This window comes from Lepisma saccharinum, chromosome 6, assembly GCF_977018435.1.
Source record: "Lepisma saccharinum chromosome 6, izLepSacc3.1, whole genome shotgun sequence".
NCBI lineage: Eukaryota > Metazoa > Arthropoda > Insecta > Zygentoma > Lepismatidae > Lepisma > Lepisma saccharinum.
In genome coordinates, this window is record NC_139234.1 from 20,563,731 (window position 1) to 20,584,312 (window position 20,582).

At 38.1% G+C, this 20,582-nt stretch overlaps 1 protein-coding gene across 3 annotated transcripts in view; it reads right to left on the minus strand.

Moving 5' to 3' along the window:
• The window catches only part of LOC145988615 (uncharacterized), a 627,408-nt gene that overhangs the window by 216,034 nt on the left and 390,792 nt on the right, over positions 1 to 20,582 (minus strand). For 2 of the 3 annotated variants that reach the window (XM_083123628.1, XM_083123627.1), the window contains exon 6: positions 6,079 to 6,265. In XM_083123628.1, coding sequence (XP_082979754.1) covers positions 6,079 to 6,265 — 187 coding nt within the window. Of the gene's footprint in view, positions 1 to 784; positions 909 to 6,078; positions 6,266 to 20,582 lie in introns of those variants that run through there. The other variant, XM_083123630.1, reaches the window with a different exon arrangement.

Below are 20,582 nucleotides of genomic sequence, written 5' to 3' on the forward strand. Positions count from 1 at the left end.
ATTATTATTATTATTATGTAACACACTTGGTCAGCGTGAAAGAACCGTTAACGAAATATATTTCTAGATGCGTTCCTCAAAGGATCACTTCACACGGGGTCATTGACTAGTTCTTGCACTAAGTGGGGTAGTGCACTGTGAACTGTTTGTCGAGAATGTGAAGCGATAGTGACTCCCCCCTTAGCGGCATGTCGTAGATTTGCAAACAAAATAACGATTTAGCCACAGTTGCAACTCAAGATCCTTGCGATGATGACTAACATTACAGACATCGTCAGTCAAAACGAACATGTTTAATGTTATCGGAAGTAGAATGACATTTGTTATCTAGTTTTTTGTTTCATAATGACTATGCGATCTCGCCAATTCTCAACATTGAGGGTAATATCATTACTTGGGGCGAAATGTTCACAAGCAAATTCTTATATTAATCTTTAATCTCACAATTTCTATGATGCGAGTTCCACTTTCTGTGTATTATTAAACAAGCAAATGAAAACTGAGGTAAATTGGCAGTAAAGAAAATGAAATTAAGCGAGGTGTGTCTTGTTTGAGGGCCGAGGGGGCTCTGACTTGTGTGAATGAAAAGACGAGCAAAATATAACTTGTTGCACTAAGCGAGAGAGAAATCTATCTTACTGCACGAAAACAACTGGAGATACGTGCCCTACTGCGTGTTTAAAATGGGACTGAGTGAAAATTATACTTTGGCCCATACAGTCTTGGGAATATCGTTTCGAATCTAAGCAACGGATGACTGCGCTGAAAGGTTTGACTTACTTACAGTACACGCTAAATACATCCCTGGTGTCAACAATTATTCAATAACATCCTTGGCAGATGTGAAGAGCCTGCAGAATGCCCATAATTGTGGTCACAAACACCAAAATCCACAACACTATTTAAGTTAATAGTTCACGCCAAAACACACCGAAAACCGTTCTACACACCTTGAATAAAGCGGAAACTTATCGACTAGTCAACATAAGATTAGACAAGGAACAGAGATAAGGAAATGGAACGTCGAAAGAAAGTTGATTTGGTCCAACTGCAAGGAACGTTCTCTTAGATGCAGTTAACAGGTGGAAATTGGAATCAAACTTTACCCTGTTCTTCACCAGGGAATCATAATAGCAATGAAATAGTATGTTGTTATATCAGGTCGCTTTTTTGGGGAATCAAGTCCTCTGCGCAAGTGAAGGTACCAGCCGTTTGCAGCACCGCGCACTGCCTTGTTCCGTCCACTTTCCTTCTCATTCTATAAAGGAGCCGCCGTACCAACCGGTGTCCAAACACAGCTCAGAACGGTTATTTCGACAAAACCCTGTTTCCCTAATGGCTGCTTTGGGGAGGAGGAATTTTAACGTTGTCACTTCTTAAAGCGGTGGGCGTAATTGGATGTTTGACCGCGAGTTCCAGGTAAACGCGGCAACAGAGGGGGCACTGCCATAAATGCACTAGCAACAGCACAGAGAAGTAACGAGACGATCGATCCTGCGCTCAGGGTAAGACCGTTGCCTGGAGGGGGGAAGGGGGCGACTGCCCGGGGCGCCAAACTTGGGCGTCCCCCTTGATCACAGCCTTATATCTGATTACATAAGCGTGGCTCTTTGTTTCAGTTTATTTTTAAGTCCACTTTATGCACAGTAAGGCTAATCGGGACTTTAGCTACAGTTTAAAGCGGGATCCGAACCACTATGTGCCTCCACCGGGCACTATTTTAAAGAGAGTTGGGTTTATTTGTTGACAAGAATTAATTCAAGTTACTTCTGCATAAAATAATAAGGATATTGCAAAATCATGTAGCAACTCAATATACTCGTAAGAGGTTATTTTGATGTAATTAACCCATTATGTAGGTATTGAATAAACAGTAACGTTTAAAGTATTCAAAAAATGAGGCTATTATTTTTCGCCATTATGGAACGAAGTGGAAAGTAAGAGTTAATGGGGGCCGTCACAAATACACCTCACCCGGGTGAAAATTTTATCTTGAGCCGCCTCTGATGTTGCATCCAGTTTTTGTAAATTAACCATTAAATTTCATCGATAAAATATCGTAAATTTGACCGTAGGCCTGAACCATTGAGGCTCTCGTGAATCGAACCCAGTACCGGCCGCACTAAAGGTACGAGTCGCAGAAATTTCACTACAAAAATCAAGTAGATTCTCATTAGTTCTCTCCAGAAATCAATATTTACATTTAATTGTTCTAGAATGACATGAAAATTTGGAATGTACGAAGGATGAATGTGTATACTTGCTTATTTTATCAGGTGACGCACACTTCTATGATTATGCCGAAAGCAAAACATTCAAATTTATCAGCCTCCGGGAATGGTAAGCCACACTGGTTTCTCTGTCACGTTCTGAGTCAGGCCAAATGCGATAAAACGACTTTCACTTCTCAAAACTGCGCCATATGACACGTTCGAATCACTCCAACCTTCTAAACAGGAAAAGGGAGTCATTCCTAAGGAGCGAATCACATCTCCCTACTCTTGCTACAGGCTCTGTTGGCTTTGCCCTGTTTCAATATTAAATTAACTCGATGTCTCTCGCTTCTTCGAGCCAAATAGGCTACCTATTTGCAGTAGAAAATAGGATAAGAAATTACAAATATCCAAACAGCGTGGAAAGAAATCAACATGAGAATTTCCCTGAGGGCGCTGCGTGCAATTCAAAACAGATCTAATCTTTCAAATTTACGTTGTATATTCAGATGAGGAATTTTTTAACAAAGTTGTTGCTGCAATAGGTTTAAGGACCAGCCCGAGACACTCAACTCTCCGTTCACAGTACACACCAGTATTGTTATTATTATTATTATTATTATTATTATTGTCAGTGTTTTTTTTTCTGGCGGTACCGGCACCTTTTTATAGGTGAGAATAAAAACTAGTAACGTTTTGTTTATACATAAAGAAGAAAATAAATAGAGAAGCGAGAGAGAAGGAAAGAAATTTAGAAGAAAAACAGGCAGACAGAGAAAGAAGAGGAATAACAGATCATTAATAGAGAGAAAGAATAAAGAAGAAACAGACAGAAAATGGGAAGGAAAACAAAAGAGTTGCAAATAAAGTGGAGGGAGGGAGGAGAAACACGCATATTTTGTTATCCCAAATGGTTCAAGCGAACACAACTTCAAGAGTACCGGAAACTTTCTTCCTAGGAAAAAAGCACTGATTATTATAACAACAATAACAAGGGCAGGATTTATATATTCAGGGTCCTAGACTAACAAAATCCTGAGCTGCCCACTCTCGCATATATTTATGTGGGGAATTACATCATATGTTCTTTACAATTGTTAGATCATATTTCGCCATGTGTTCTTTATCATACGTCTTCTTCCCAGTGTAGGCATTGGTCTACATTATTACAGGCTAACAAAGCTCTGGAACCTTGAACCACAACGAGTATAATCCTTGTGGATTCTGTGTCGTGTTGATGTACGTTTGCCCTCTCATTCATTTCATCCAATCACCTTTCATCCTGGTCGGCATTAGCTAAAAGTGACACAACCGAACCAATCACCAATTCGTTGATTTCCATCCCCCAGTTCAGAATGCGGGGATAACTGCACAATATTTTAATTGGCAACACTACTTTCAGAGCACCCTGTACTGGAAACAACTTTGCCTTCGTAATGGGTGAAAATTCTCTGCCCCTGACGTGGTATTAGATTTGATTGTTGACGAACGTTAGGTCTTCCCTATGCCATTATAAAGTATGCAGAATTAGTGATTGAACTTCACAATACTTCCGTGGGCAGATAATGATGAAAATAATTAATTTACCACTTTTACCTGTGGCATATTGAGATACTGTGCATTCATGTTGGTAAGTTAAACCTCTAGTCGTGTTTCTTTCTCAGAAGTTTTAGAACTGAATGTTTAAATGCTTACTTAATCACTGAATAATTACCTTGCCAGATTTTTATGGTTAATGTGATGGCTCACGTACAAAAAACTATTGTGCTGCCATCTCTGGACTTAAAATGATAACCTGCAAGAGGTCCTGAGGAAGAGGCGGGGAGAAAATAAGTCTTCATTCTAATCAAATGTTACACAATATTCATATTCCCTCTGTGCTTTTCGAAACCTTCTTTCTCTCTAGTTTCGATCGTCTTTCTTATATACATCGGCCTTTTCTAGCTCTTTATCAGGTTTCTTCCTTCACTTTTTTGCCATCCATCTTTCATGTCATCGTACAGCACAGCGACGCTGACAAAAGAACGGATAGTTGAAAGGGGGTGGGAATATTTTCTGAGACATATTTATTATATTATAAATTCCACATAAAATGTCTTGGGATAAAATATAATTTATTTATCAATTTTTTCTTGTTTTCTTGGGAGCAGTAAGGTTTGATTAATTGTTTTGTTCTATTTTACTTCACTATTCTGCCTCTTTTAGCTAATCGTGAAGATGAGGAAAGTGATAAGATGGAATTGGTGAAAACACATGGACAGGTCAACACGGTCTGGCTGAGTCCGGACGCATTCACCAAGCTTTCTGAAACTCGGAAAATATGCGAACTACAGGCTTCCCCGTAACTTGAACTAGCGACACTAGCGCCACTGCTCCCACGTCAGGGTTTCAAATGTCTTGGTGGTTCTACGTGGAGAGAAGTTGTACTTCTTCAGAAAGAGAGTGGCCCCTTCCAACTTTGTACTGGCTGACAATGTAAGCAATATGCATTTATTTAGCTAAGTGAGCCGCTTGCTTAATGAAAATTGCCCTTTTTAACAATTGATTGATTTAGTTCATTTTACTTCCCTTTTCTGCAACTTAGTTTAATCGGGAAGATGAGGATGAATGGTGATAAAATGAGATGAACAAATGGATGATCACAAGCACATAAGGACAGTACACAACGGAGGATTATACTGACCGTGAGTTCAGACGCCAGAGCCTCGCCAGTCTGCAAAATGCAGTGCAGGGTGTACTACGTGGAAGGAAGGTTGACATTATACCCCTGATACCCTTGCCCTTTTTTCACACTTGTTAAGTCCATATTTAATTGCATATTTCAATTAGGATAAATAAATATTTACATACCTAGTAGTGTTGGGAGATAACATCGTCCAGACGATATATCGCCATACTGAAAAAATATCATCCAGGCGATATTAACTAGACGATATATCGTCACGATATTTTGGCGATATATATATATATATAGTGGCAGAAAAGCGAATTAAAATAAACAAATCAATCAATCATGGAGATATTTTAGAATGAGTAATCTTGAATTTCAGTCCGTCCATTATTTGTTGGTTGGTTGGTTGATTTGGTGTTTTAAGTCCACTTTATGCATAGTAAGGCTAATCGGGACTGGACCTACAGTTTAAAGAGGGATCCGAACCACTATGTGCCTCCACCGGGTATCGAACCCGGGACCCCTTGATTACAAGACGATGACGCTACCACGGCGCCATCGGGAAGGCCGTCCATTATTTGTCTTGGCTTACAACATCGCAAGGATCATTAATGTTTTGGATTTTGCTCAGGCAAGACTCCCAAGTTGTTGTTTTCAAGTCGTCTCTCTTAACGAGGAATGCTAGTTGCAATCCTGCCACGCGCCCCTGGTAGTTATGTCAGAGCAAGCGTTTGCTGTGTTGGGTTGCATAAGTACAGGATAGATTTTAAGCGCTTATACTGTAGCTCGGAAACTAAGCGTTTTCTAGGTAAACTTTATAGGGAAAAGTTACTTGTTTTTATGATATCTACCAGCACCCAAGCGTTGTTGAAACAGTTTTGCGTCAGCTTGTATATCGTGTTGGCTATATATTTGACGATATATATTGTGTCTGCGATATATCGTCGCGATATCTTGGCGATATATATCGTGTCAGCGATATATCGTTACGATATTTGGCGATATATATAGCCGATATCACAATACGGAAAAATATCGTATCGTGTTACGATATTTTCTTGACAATAGGCCTATATGGCGATATAAAATTTCCGATATCGTCCATTCCTAATACTTACCACCGTTTAGTGCATATAAGTCCGTTCCAATATCATAAGTTATAATAAGTTTGCAAGCATCTACTTAACCACGTACCTCCTCCTGACTGGCTCCTCGCCACCAAGTAGCTCGCTGGTGGAGCGACTGAAGTGCGTGTCCAATGCAGCGGCGGTCGCTGGATCTATCCCGGGGTCTTCTTCCGGGGCGCTGTCGGCGTGGCGAACTTTCCGCCGGAAGATCCGGCGAAGGCCACGGAAAGGGTGGAACCGCCTTTTCTTCGGTTCTGCGAATACAAAGAAAGAAACTTCACGTAAACTTGACAAACGACACTCCTTTCATTTCAAAAATAAAACTTCCATGCAGAATATACAGCTACAAAGGACAATAAGGAGAAAACAGAAGCCACTTGGTTTATTATCGCTGGCTTTGTTAGGTTTGGGATGCCTATTACAGCTCGTAATATCTCCTCTTAATGTATTTTGCCGGCGACGTTAGTGTGTGTGAAAAGTCAACGCTACTTCAGCAGCAGAACCTGTTTCTATTATCCCTTCCATCCCTACTTTGCAAGTGGACTCGCCCAGTCTGCGCATGCGCACTTTCATCGATGGTCTCTCTCAGAAAGCAGAAGGGCCATACGAACAGAAATTTTGTCGTCCTTACAGTAACGGCGATTAGGGCCCGGCGGGAGAGGGGGGGAGGGGTTCAACGTACCACAGTCCTATTGAAGTACCTTTGTTCTGACCAGTGATAATTTTGTACATTCAACAATGTATGATTCGATTGAAATAAATTTAATTGTTGCTACACCTTGTTTCTTTTGTAACCGTCACCTTATACGGGGCCAAGCCCATTACCGTAACTAACATCAACACTTGTCTCTGAGGAGTAAACTTTCCTTACCCATGTTAAAAGCTGACACTGTAAAGGAACACTCGGCATATAAATAAGGACAAAACACAGGACACCACAGTCCTGCAGAGGATTATACTTGCCGTAGGTCTAGACAGCAACGCTTCGTTGGCCTGCAATATGCAGTTATCGGGTTTACTACGGGGAAGCAAGGATGCATTTTGGGTGTCTTAACAGAAGGTCACACCTTACACGCCCACAAAAAGGTATACAGTTTCAAATTTTCAAAAACCTTGAAAAGTGACGGAAGTTTGGATAAAATGTACAAACTTTCCTAAATCTAAATTATTCATCCTCATCGTCGCGATTAGCCAAAAGAGAGATAATAACGAAGATACAAAGACTGTATACATATTTGTGACGTCTAAACTTATTTAGACGGAATCGGAATTTTATCCTCAATGAATCGAAACAAAATGTATAAGGTAGACATGGGTTTGGTATATCTGAAGAAGTGGCATAGTAAGTATGAGTAACTTTGGGTTAGATCAATTTTCCAAGATATCAAACCAAAATCTTGAACGAGACCTAGTTCCTTGGACACTATCTCTTCCCTACATCTCTGGCATTCTCAACAATAGCAAGAGACTTATTTCTTGTGGCTCTGATGAACACACATGTTTATGAATGTTTCCTTGCATTTGCATAAGCTCTTAGCATTGCTACTTTTCAGGAGTGTGTAAAAAACTCGCGGTGCCGATAAATTCTGCATAATTTCTGGGATCAAACAAGTTACCAGTCCAGTAGACACGCTTCAGAAAAGCAGCTGAGAGCACAGTACTGCAGAAACTAATTCTGGTAAAATTATCAACTTACCTGGTCGAGGGAGACTACAGCAAGCAGAAGACTTTGACACCATATCCTAGCTTCTCTTGCACTAATCACTTCGCATATGCTACTCTCACACGTTGCTATGGAAGAGCTCGTGAAACAATACCCTAAGCACCTGAGAGGGCGCAAAGTGCATTCCAGTTTCCATGTTCCTCGACTGTGAAAACATTTACCTTCGTTCTGCATCTTCGTGCTTGCAATTAATCCTGTGTTCGATTGAGGAAAACCGCGACGCTTTCTGTTGACACATGTGCTCCATGCAGACAACGGTTCGAAATGCCTTCTTCACGAACACCAGCAGAAAGTTTCACTCGGTGTCAGGTCAAGAAACGAACAGCACCCGAGAAGTTTAATCAATGTTTTTTTGGGCTATTTTGTAGTACAATGATGCACTGTAGCAGGTACTGATCCTGTCGCCAGATTCGGGATTTAATACACAACTTGAAAGACTTCCATTATCCCAGTGTGGTGCAACTGAAGAAACTGTACAAAGGAACTCGCACACGACACTGCCCAGCAGGATTCAAACCTGCAACCTCCCTAAATCGAATTAACTTCGGTGCTGTGCTTTGGGCTCCGACTGCGGACGGCATGGGTTCGAGTCCACCTGGATTCAGTCTATGGGTTCTCGGCCTGTGTATAGGACCGGTGGCAACCCACCCGTGAGCAAATTGGGGAGCTAAGAGCGAGTAGCGTAACTCGGTCACGGATACCTCATAAAAAGGCTGGGGGTTCGATGTGCTTGAATAACTCCACACCTCTGTGGGAGGGAGATCGGTCTAGGTCCTTCAAGGGCTGTCGAGCCACGGGTTATTATCGTATCGTACCCAAGGTATTGGGCAAGAAGTATAAAGTCTTAGCACAGCAGGTATTAGAGAAAGGAATGCTGAATAAGTAATCAGGCAAAGGTCGGGTGATTGACTTGGAAGGCGTATGTGGCATGAGTGTTGGAATTGTCAGGAGGTGTGATCAGTTGGCGAGAATAGGAGAGAGAGTAAGGTCTGCGGATTGTGAGAGAGGAGCAAAGTGGAGAACGATTATTGGACGATGGTGTGTGATAGATTCGATGTTTGACAGGGAGGTCAGACAAGTGATAGTTGAGAGGACAAGCTAGGAACAATCTCCATATATTTGTAAGGCAAGTAATATCCTTTCTTGACCAATCCATATCGGTTCAGTCATGGAGAGTATAAAACCCATATCCAATCTAAGCTAATTTCTATCGCCATTCCTTTAAAGGTAACCTCTTGCATTTATCACATTTAGGCCAAGCGAGTGATAACCATCTGAGAGATGAATGAGAAATAACTGCATCACCCAATTCAATCTAGAGGTTCTTGGTTCGATCCCAAACGCAGCATGGGAGTTGCGTTACGTGGTGGAGGCTGCTTAGGGCTTCTCATCCATTTTTTTGCAAATGCGATGAGAAAACACTGCAGTACGTGAAATACTTCGATTTTCATCTATTTCATCCCGAAATATGATGAAAATAATAGAGCCTTCTAGCTTTTCAAATTACGTACGTGCGATATGGCGCCGGAATTTTCACTTGTTAGCGCTTCACGTTGTGTTAATTATCAATTATTACCAAATATCAAGAAAAGAAAGCAAAAGGTAGGCCTAGCAATATGCTACGCAGTAAGGCGCAAATATATAAGGGTAGAGTTTCAACTAGGTTATTCGGCGATTGGTTTGTGGAAAAATGGGAATTAACATTAGGATGTTGCATAAAGGTTGGTTAAATATTTTAAAGATGTGTTCGGTACTGTCGTCACTCTGTTACGCGATTGTTGAACCTAACTTATCAAATTTCCGGGAGAGTAAACAATTGAATTGCTGATAATGTCCTGTCAAAGCCACGGGGGGATGAGACAAGAAAACAAGCAACTTAGTGCTAATTTTAAGCTAATCCAGCATTTTTCCTGCGCATAGGCTAATCATAGAATCATGGCGCAATCTAGATTTATCTACCCCGATATTCTCGAAACTATCCAGTTTCAAGGTAACATTCACGAGGATGTATTAAAATTCATTGACAAATTTGAAAGTTTAGCTATTCTTAATGAGTGGAATGACTTAAAGAAAAGGCAAATGCTACCGGCATTTTTGAGTGATTCAGCATTGGAATGGTTCAATACTTGGAGTCGAACTCAGGAAGCACAGGATATAGATTTTGTAACTTTAAAAACTAAAATTGTGGAAGAATTTACGGAACCGGGGGACACTTTTCAATTAGAGGAACAAATCAGATTACGCTTCCATCAGGAAAATGAACCTGTTTCAAAATATGTGAGAGAAAAACAGTTATTGTTATTAAAATTAGATCCTGCCATGGACATTAGTGAGCAAATTTAGCAAATAAGCGGGGGTTTACAACCTAACTTTATGAAAGAAGTTTATAACAGGGAATATGATTCAGTGCATGAAATGTTACGAGACCTGAAAAATGTTGAACAATTCAAATATCTTGTGCAAAAACGTAAAATTCTAGAAACTGAATGTGAGACAATGAAAGCTCTGTCGTATTCTGAATCGAGTCGAGCCTACATGCCGACTCAGCAAGCTATCACGTTGCAGCGCACGGTCAATGGTCATGTTGACATAAGTTATTCTCAGGCTAATCGGGAGATCGAGGAAAGATTAAATGCACTGCAACAAGACCTTGATCAATTACAGTCGAACATGGGACTCCATGAGTCAGATTTAGTTTCGCAATTTCAGAATCTTGAGGCTAAAGTAAATGCACTTGCAGAACATCGGAAAAAACATTCATTCACTGAGTCATCATTCTCATATACAGTTAGAGAAAATGAACATAGAGATAGAAACAATAGGAGAACCTATTATCATAATAGTAATCATAGAGCTCAGAATAGAAATACTTGGCATAACAACCACAATAATAATCTCGACACACAGTCGCAAAGCTCGCATAGGGGGCGATGCCGCAATGGCGGTAACCCTCGATTTCAGAGCTCGCATTTTTCATCTTCATCGCCGCGAACATTTTTGGAGCAACAACAGGGACGCGAAGATCCAAATAACCATGCTAATCAGGTTGTAAATACAAATCATTCTACTTTTTGTCGGAACAGAAGCAATTTTAAACGAGTAAGACCTGCAAATGACGGGGACCTAGGTGCAAGGCTTTCGGGAAAAACTCTAACAGTCTCTACTTTTCCTTCTGAAGATCTGATTTACATCAATGTGGAAGTAGATGGGGAAATTAGACAGTTCATCCTGGATAGTGGAAGTCAAATTTCGGTTACGGGAGATAAGAACATACCGGTCAATGCCAAGCGATTTAATATAAATACTGCGATTAGAGGGGTCACTAATAGTCAACTGACGGTTAAGGAAATTGTGTTACTACCATTTTCTATACATAACCAAACATTTGTTCATCCATTTAGAATTGTTAAGGATTTTAATCAAATTACTATATTAGGAAATGATTTTTTGAAGGGACAAAAGGCTAAGTTAGATTTTGAGGAAAATAAGCTTACATTGCATAGATTCGGCACACCTCCTAGAAACCAAATTAAAAATGAGAATAAGAAAGCCTTTGACGTGTCAATCAAAGTTTCCCATTTGTTACATCATGTTTTGCAACCAGAATTTGTAGCTGCTAAAAAGATAAAAGTGAAACCCAGGACGCATTTGTGCGTTCCATTGAAATTGGCTAATTCATATGACAAAGATAGGACACTCTTGGAACCGGACCTACAGTTTCAAGAGAAAACGGGATTGATGGTTGCCAGAGCAATTATTAATCCGGATTCGAATCTCATTTGGATCACAAATCCTTTAAATTATAATGTTACAATTAAGAAAGGCACTATTATCGGGAAAGCTGAAACATGGGATAGGCCAATCATGAGTAACAATAATGATGAGAATAAGGATGAAATTGGTGAACAGGCACAGGTTTTTGCGACGGAAGAGTCAGGGAACGTCAGTGACGCACGGGCGGACCCTAGTCGGTTTGATGTGAATCCGAATTTAGAACCTCAGCAAAAAGAGCAACTTTTGGCTGTTTTAATGAAATATCCACATGTTTTTGCGTGGTCAAAGGATGATATAGGTAGAGCCACGAATTATAAACATAGAATTCAACTAAAAGATGACACAGAATTTCACTTAAAATCCTACCCGATTCCAGTTCACCTTCGTGATGAAATTAAAGATCAGATTGAGACTTTATTAAAGCAAGGTGTTATTTCACCTACACAATCACCCTTTAACTCTCCAGTTATCCTTGTAAAGAAGGCAAAGGGGGGTTATAGATTATGCCAGGATTATCGCAGATTGAATGTTTCGTCTGTATTTGACGCTCTGGGTGTGAATAACATCAATGAAATATTATACAATATGGGGGGCAAGAAATATTACTGTACGGCAGACTTGAAGAGCGGATTCTTTAATATTCCTCTCACCGAGGACAGTAAGAAATATACAGCATTTACAATACCAGGAATGTCACAGTATCAAATGAACGTCGTGCCACAGGGCCACGTCAGTTCATCAAGTGCCATGACTCGTTGCATTCACCTAGCGTGCTCAAATTTGGATCCCAATCACTTTGCCCATTATGTGGATGATTTATTTTGCTTTGGAAATACCTTTGAAGAAATGCTCGTAACTCTGGAGAAAATGTTACAATGTTTACAGGCTGCGGGATTAAAACTTGCGATAGAAAAATGTCACTTCGGCTACACTGAGGTTATTGCTTTAGGACATAAAATTTCAAAATTTGGCTATCGGATCAATGACAAAATCATTGATTCTATCAAGAAATATAAGACACCGACAACTGTGAAACAAGTTCGCACATTTCTCGGATTAACATCTTATGTCAGGAAGTTTTTAAAATCATATTCCGAGATGGCACTTCCCTTGCAAAAATTGATAGGAAAAAAGAAGAAATTTCTCTGGGGGGAAGAACAGCAAACTGCGTTTGAGAGGTTGAAAGAAGCTTTACTTACAGCTCCTGTATTAATGGCATATGATCCATCAAAAGAAGTAAGGGTATATACGGATGCAAGCAGTAAGGCTATTGGCGCGGTGATTTTACAACCGAATGCGAACGGTGATTTTCAGCCTATTTCCTACTGCAGTAGAGTTTTAAAAGACCATGAAACTCGACTTTCAACCATCGAGCAAGAATTGTTGGCAATCATATACGCATTTAAGTCATTCAGATTCTTTTTACTTGGGAGACATTTCGAATTATTTACCGACAACCAAGCAATCACATTCATTCGCTCCTCAACGCAACTTTCAAACAAATTATTTAGATGGTACACGTTGATGGCCGAGTTCGATTTTACGCCAATTCACTGCAAAACTACACAAAATATGACGGATGCTATCAGCAGAGAAACAGAACATGATCCACAGGGAGAAGACGAGGAGCTTCCAGAGCCACATACATTATTATTGTTAGATGAGACAATTGATGTTGCTATACACCAACGAGAGGATTCTTTTTTTGGAAATATCATCAATATTTTGGAAGGAAAAGAAGACGAGGGGGGCAACAACCCACCCAACCCCTCCCTGCAAAGGCAAGCTTGCTATTATGTTATGGAAAATGGACTTCTTTATAGACAACATAAACTGGGAGCTACGACTAAGAAATTATTATGCATACCGAAGTCACTTCGCAACACTGTTATTGAGACATTACATAGTCTACCAGCTGGAGGAGCGCATTATGGCTTCACTAAAACATACAAAAATGCGTTGGATAGGATTTACTTTCCATTCATGAAGAACCATATTCAGAAAATGGTCAAGGAGTGTGTAATTTGTCAGCAGAATAAGCGCATAAAAGGAGCGCCATATGGAGAACTTTTAACGTTCAACTCACAGAAACCATTCGATAGAATCGCTTTAGATTTTAGCGGACCGTATCCACCAAGTGGTTTGCTTCGCCATAAATATATATTAAGTGCAATCGATCATGGTACTCGATTTTTAATTGCTCAATCAGTAGCAGATACTTCAAGTGAGACAGCAGCTAACTTCCTTTTTGAAAATGTAATTTTACGCTTTGGATGTCCTTCTCATATAGATACAGATCGCGGTACTTCATTCACAGCTAGTTTATTTAAAGAACTATCGGAGAAATGTGGAATCCAACTTAAATTCGCTCCAGCAGCTAATCACAATTTAATTGGATTATTGGAACGATCACATGCTATTTTACAGGGACTTATGAAAAACTTCGTGAACTCAAAACACACAGACTGGCTTTTATACTTGCAATCGGCCGTGTGGTCGTACAATGTTAATTACCAGGAGAATTTGAAGAACAGTCCATTTTTTCTTCTTCATGGATTTACGCCTAGATTAGTCTGGGAGAGCGGACTACATTTAACGCCCAGTGTGAATGTAAACAACGAGATGAGATTCAAGATTCTCGAAAAAGCACGAGAAGCAGCTTATGAGTCTCTACAGAAACGGCACCGACAAGCAAAAAAGTACTACGATAAACGTCATCAGTCCATTGAATTTACGCCAGGGGAATTGGTTCTAGTATACGATGGTAGTCATCGTGTACACACCGCTAAATGCTTTTCGGGAGTATATAAAGGACCTTGTAAAATTATAGCAAAAGAAAATCCCAATGTTTACAAAGTGGAATATAAGACAAAACGGGGACAGACAGTCGTGGACTCAATTTCGGTTCAGAGATTGAAAAAATACTATGCTTCAGAACACGGTAGCGGCGATGAGAATGTAAATGGTGATGATGAGACTGAAGAACAGGAACAGTCAGGAGTGAATGAGTGAGAACATACCTTTTACCCTGTACGTAACTTCCTTTTCAGTACTCTGATGCACTAAATAAATTTTACATCTTGCAAATATGTTTTTAAACGAACAAACACTAAAATTATGTGAAATATTATTGTTTAGCCCTTAATAATTGCACGGCAGTGTAAAACTAGTTATTACCACACTAAAATCATTAGTTATAAATCGTAGTCATCGAGGTTTCATAATAATGAACAACAAGTACAGTAACGCGCAAAAATAATAATAATTAATATTATTGTATTCACGGATAGTGAACAAAGGGAATGGTGATGAATATAAATTGCGCGCAAGGAATTTTCCTCAGATTTTTGTAGGCCTGCAGAGAACTGATGGAAATAATATTTTGTGAACTACAAAAGATAAATAGTGTAAGTCAATAATAGACTTTAGTATTTTTTATGAATAAAATGTGTTAAGCACATTCGGTAAGGAAAATGAGAATTAAAATTCTCTATGATTTAGCGTGGTTAGTCAAAATAGGGTTTAAACAAGTACACATTTTAATATTTTAATCGTTAAATTTAAGTAATAATTACATTTATAATTTTAATAACTAAATAAATGACAGAAATATGAGATTATCAGTTTTATAAGATTTAAATAACGTTAAATAATTAGAACAGTTATAATAAGAGCTGACTAGGCATACAGCCAGTAAATTATTCAATTAAACAAGTTACAGATCAATAATAACTAAATAAGAATTGTGATAATAAGAATTATAATATAGATAATAATAATAACGAAGAGAATAGTAAACATATTGAGTTCTTTGATATTTACGACAGTCTTGAAGAAGTAAAGTATCTTTCATTAAACACGTACATTACATTGATCCATCTAATTTGGGATATTTCATTCCAAATATCACTCTACAATTATTGAATGTTATAATCAAGTTACTTAGAGTACTTCCTAAGATATTTTCCCGTATTGTAAAATCCCACTACCATAAAATTTCCCTCACATGTATTTCACATTCTGAAAACGATATCGCAAATCAGCTTCGAACGTCTTCATGGTAAATTATCTGTCGTCAGCAAAAGGATAAAGTTCAACCGGGGTGCAACGGAAATGTCCTTCCTCTTTAAGCAATGGGGAAACTTGAGTTACATTCAGAAAGACCGAACAACTGAAGAAATATGCAAGTTAGGCATTCTATTCATTTCTTGCGGCAACGATATCTCCCTACATCGGCAGGAGCAAAATTCTCTTTTGACATGTAGTAACCAACACGTTGCAAATTAAACAGCAGATATCTCACATTCCACATTAGCGGGGAACTGAATAAACTGCCGGCAGAGCATTCTTTCAACTCAGATTATCAGCTCGAAAGATACGAGGGAACATGGAATTTTATGTCTGTTCAGAACGCTATTTCTTTGTGAGACAACATTTGGAATCTACATTGGAATTAACGTTTCATTTTTATATCATTTAATGTTAGGTGCATATGCATATAGTTACACACTACCAATTGTCAACTTTCATTTTTTTTTTCTCTCCATATTTTTTTTTGTATACACAATTGTATATTATTTTCCTTGAATATTCTTAGGCTGATTGCAATATCATTAGGGGAGAAAGAGTCAATAATGGACAACGAAATTTCGGATTCTTAGAATATTATCTGATGTATTTCAATTTATGTGGACAATATTAGCAAGTGCAAAGGATATTTTACAATTAATCTTTATCAATGACGATATTTTATCAATATTATACTAACAGAAGGACGATTGATCAACACATTATTTTTTTAGGTAAGTATTTCATTCAATTCAATTGTTATTTGTAAATATTTTCAGTCAATTTAAGCATTCATATATTTTCAGAAATCAATTATACGTAATTTAAATTTTGCAGTAGTATACAGTATACACTCATAACATTCTCAAGAGTATTTACAATATTACGTTCAATTCATATATAAAGTTCAATTGTTTTTAGTAATTATTAGTAGTTATATTTATTTATTTATTTTTCTCTTCTCAAGATTCTAATTATATTTGGTGTGTAAAGGATGGCATTAATTAGAATTTGGGTAATTTATAGTAAGAGTAAATGTTATGACTGAATCGGTACTCCTTTTCAAATTCCATTTCCTCAAATACAACAACCCTCAACGACAAGAATTTTCATACTTGTAATACTTACAAGTACTACTTTCTTAAAATAAGGGTGACTTAGAGGCGCCCTTGTCTCAACAAAACCTCTACACATACCGATATATTAAGTTCTCTCACACATACAACATTACACCAACGATCAGGAGGAAATGCCTGTTCAGTATATGAAGTAAATTTCCTTTCCAAAACCTACCTGAATTGCCTCACAGATAATTCAAATTTTAACGGTGAAATGAACATTTTAACAATATTATGAAACCATGTTAACAGTCCTCAGTTCAACTTTTTCACAGATGTCAACGTCTAGAGATGGTCACCAGCTAAAACCTTGGAGAAATAAGAAATCAACACGAATTACACCTGAAGAACGCAGAGGAATTATTTGTCCTACGATTTTTTTTTGAGAATTTCTCAAGATTTTTATTCCTGAGATTTTTCTTTTAATTTTTCGACACGTGGAAACATGAATTACAATTAGACCTTTCATCAATTTTAATTACGCAGTTCAGCGAAATCAGTTGATAAGCACCAAATCGTTTAACACGGATCTCCTTCATTCTATTCTAGTTAACTCCTACTGAAGTCAAGTAGTAGTGAGACCTGATATTCAACGCTGATAATACATACATCGATTTGAAGGAATATTTACATACAACTAAATACTTCACATTCACAATTCGACGATATGCAGTTCTCTACTATACGTTTTTCTTCAATGACAATATTTGTAGCTGCAAAGTTAATGCATCAAAGTGAAAAACATTTTTCACGGCCACAAGGAACTAATATATACATATATACGTGGTTTGGTTCAAGAAGAAACTTCATTGCTATACGCAGAGACTATTAAGTGATGTTAACAAGAGTAAAATTATGATATTTTACTTGAACTCTTTGTGAGAATCAGGATAACTCAAGGATTATTTTATGGACAAATGTTAGTGCTGTGATTTTATCTATTGAACACTATTATATTCTTATTTTCAAATACATAAATTCATGTACATATATTATTACTCAAGGACAGTTACTGATACAGTGTATATATTTTGATTAACTTCAAGTTTCCTAATTAAATATTTACTTTGATAGTTGACATATATTATAAATAAAAACGACAGCGATATTTACATGATGCACTAAAGTCAGAGACGGTGAACTTTACATCGAAAATATGTGTGCAAGTGTAACTCGGATGAGTATCACAAATGTTGCTGATTTTGTAAATATTAACTTCCAAATACATAACAGTGTTGTGCAGTGTCAGTGTTTATAGGATTGATTAAATACTATCTCGTTAGTGTGTTACTGTGCCACAAACCTTTTAACTAGTGTTTACATATTTTAGGCATGGACAATCATAACGTCAACGTGTGTGACGTGTGTGACGTAAGACTCACAATCATTGCATGCATGAGTCAGCATAACAAACTCACATGTCAGTGTTTACCTTTCATACGCTGACAAGTATTGTTTATTTATTTTGTTTATTTATTGGTTATTTTTCTCCATTCCTTTTTCTTTTTCAAGAACTATATTAATCAAATTACATATTTTTGGTTATGGTATGTTAATTCAATAATTTTGGGACTATATTTTATAATAAAAAAAATCTCTCCATAGAAAGGATCGATATGGAATACAACTTTAAATCTTTCATCTTTAAGTGAAAATCAAAAGATTTTCATTAGGGGGTAGAGGAGCGTATCGTACCCAAGGTATTGGGCAAGAAGTATAAAGTCTTAGCACAGCAGGTATTAGAGAAAGGAATGCTGAATAAGTAATCAGGCAAAGGTCGGGTGATTGACTTGGAAGGCGTATGTGGCATGAGTGTTGGAATTGTCAGGAGGTGTGATCAGTTGGCGAGAATAGGAGAGAGAGTAAGGTCTGCGGATTGTGAGAGAGGAGCAAAGTGGAGAACGATTATTGGACGATGGTGTGTGATAGATTCGATGTTTGACAGGGAGGTCAGACAAGTGATAGTTGAGAGGACAAGCTAGGAACAATCTCCATATATTTGTAAGGCAAGTAATATCCTTTCTTAACCAATCCATATCGGTTCAGTCATGGAGAGTATAAAACCCATATCCAATCTAAGCTAATTTCTATCGCCATTCCTTTAAAGGTAACCTCTTGCATTTATCACATTTAGGCCAAGCGAGTGATAACCATCTGAGAGATGAATGAGAAATAACTGCATCACCCAATTCAATCTAGAGGTTCTTGGTTCGATCCCAAACGCAGCATGGGAGTTGCGTTACGTTATTATGCACAGAAAGGCTATTCGGGACTGGAACTACAATTTAAAAAGGGTTCCAGAACCACTATGTGCTTCCACCGGGTATCGAATCAGGGACCCATTGAATAGAAGGCGAAGATGTTAAAAATTTAATAATTTAAGAATCTTAATAATTGTTTAGTTGACTTGATATTAAATATGCAACATCTGATATGCCTACAGTTCTTGTTCCCCTCTTATAGCCTCAAGGGATATTTTAAACCATTATATGCACTTTATCGAGCACAGACACAAACAAAAACTCTCAGAATAATTAATGTAATAATAAAAATTAATATGTGTAAGATAATAATCAAAACTTAATTAAAGATAAGTCATTTCAATCAGTCTCTAAATTCAACTACCTAGGTACCTAAGATAAAGTTGAAAGTAAAAGTATATTAAAGACATTAAAAACAGACTTAATTCAGGTAACGCATGATACTTTTTATTCATGAACATTTATCATCTCGTATAATACAAAAGAATATAAAGATTGAAACAAGACAGATAAAAGAGGAAGATACATTAACAGTGTTTTTTGGGAATAAAATCTTAAAAAGATAATAGAACCTAAAGAGTGAAACAGCAGGGGAGTAGAGAAAGTTACGTAATACAAACCTGCGCCACCTATAGTCATTACCTGATATTATTACATTTAATATCTTAGAAACTAAAAGTTAAAATATACAAAACCGTAATTTTGCCTGTGGTATTATTGGGTGTGAAACTTGGTCCCTTACATTGAAAGAGGAACATAAATTGAGAGTATTTGAAAATAAGATCCTTAGGAAAATATTTGGACCTAAAAGGGACGAGGGGACAGGTGAGTGGAGAAGGTTACATAATTTAGAACTACATAATTTGTATTCATGTCCAGATATTATTAGAATAATTAAATCAAGAAGACTTAGGTGGGCAGACCATGTGGCACGAATGGGAGAGGAAAGAGGAGTTCACGGGATTCTTGTTGGGAAACCTGATGGTAAGAGACCTGTAGGAAGGCCAAGACGAAGATGGAGGACAACGTTGAGATGGACCTAAAGGAAATCGGTAGGGATGGAAAAGAATATATAGATCTTGCTCAAGATAGGGACAGATGGAAGGCCTGTGTTGCTGCAGCCATAAATCTTCGGGTTTAAGGAGGCTAGAGAGAGAGAGAGGACAGAAAAGTTTATGGGGTTTCTGTTCAAAGACCTAACCTGACGGTAAGAGTCTTGTGGGAAGGCCAAGAAGAAGAAGGAACGACAATATTAAGGTGGACCTACAGGAAACTGGTAAGGTTGGTCATGATGAGTGAATTGATCTTGCTCAGGCTAGGGACAGGTGGTAAACTTACATTGTTGTGGCAAAAAACCTTCGGTTCTAGGAATGCCAGAGAGTTGACCGGGCCACAAGTAGGTTTATAACTTCACCGGCCATCTCATGGCTACGCAATGACTAGGGCTCGTATCGAGGAGAGACGAGACGAGACTTGAAAGACATCTTATAACACCTGTCGCGTTCGCATAACAGTCTCGAAGGCCAGGCCTCGGAAAAAAAAGAATTTTGGTTTCCAAATACCATCTTACATTAATAGTTCACCAGTCTAGGACGAAAGAGAGAGTATCCCGTTTTGACTGTCCTAG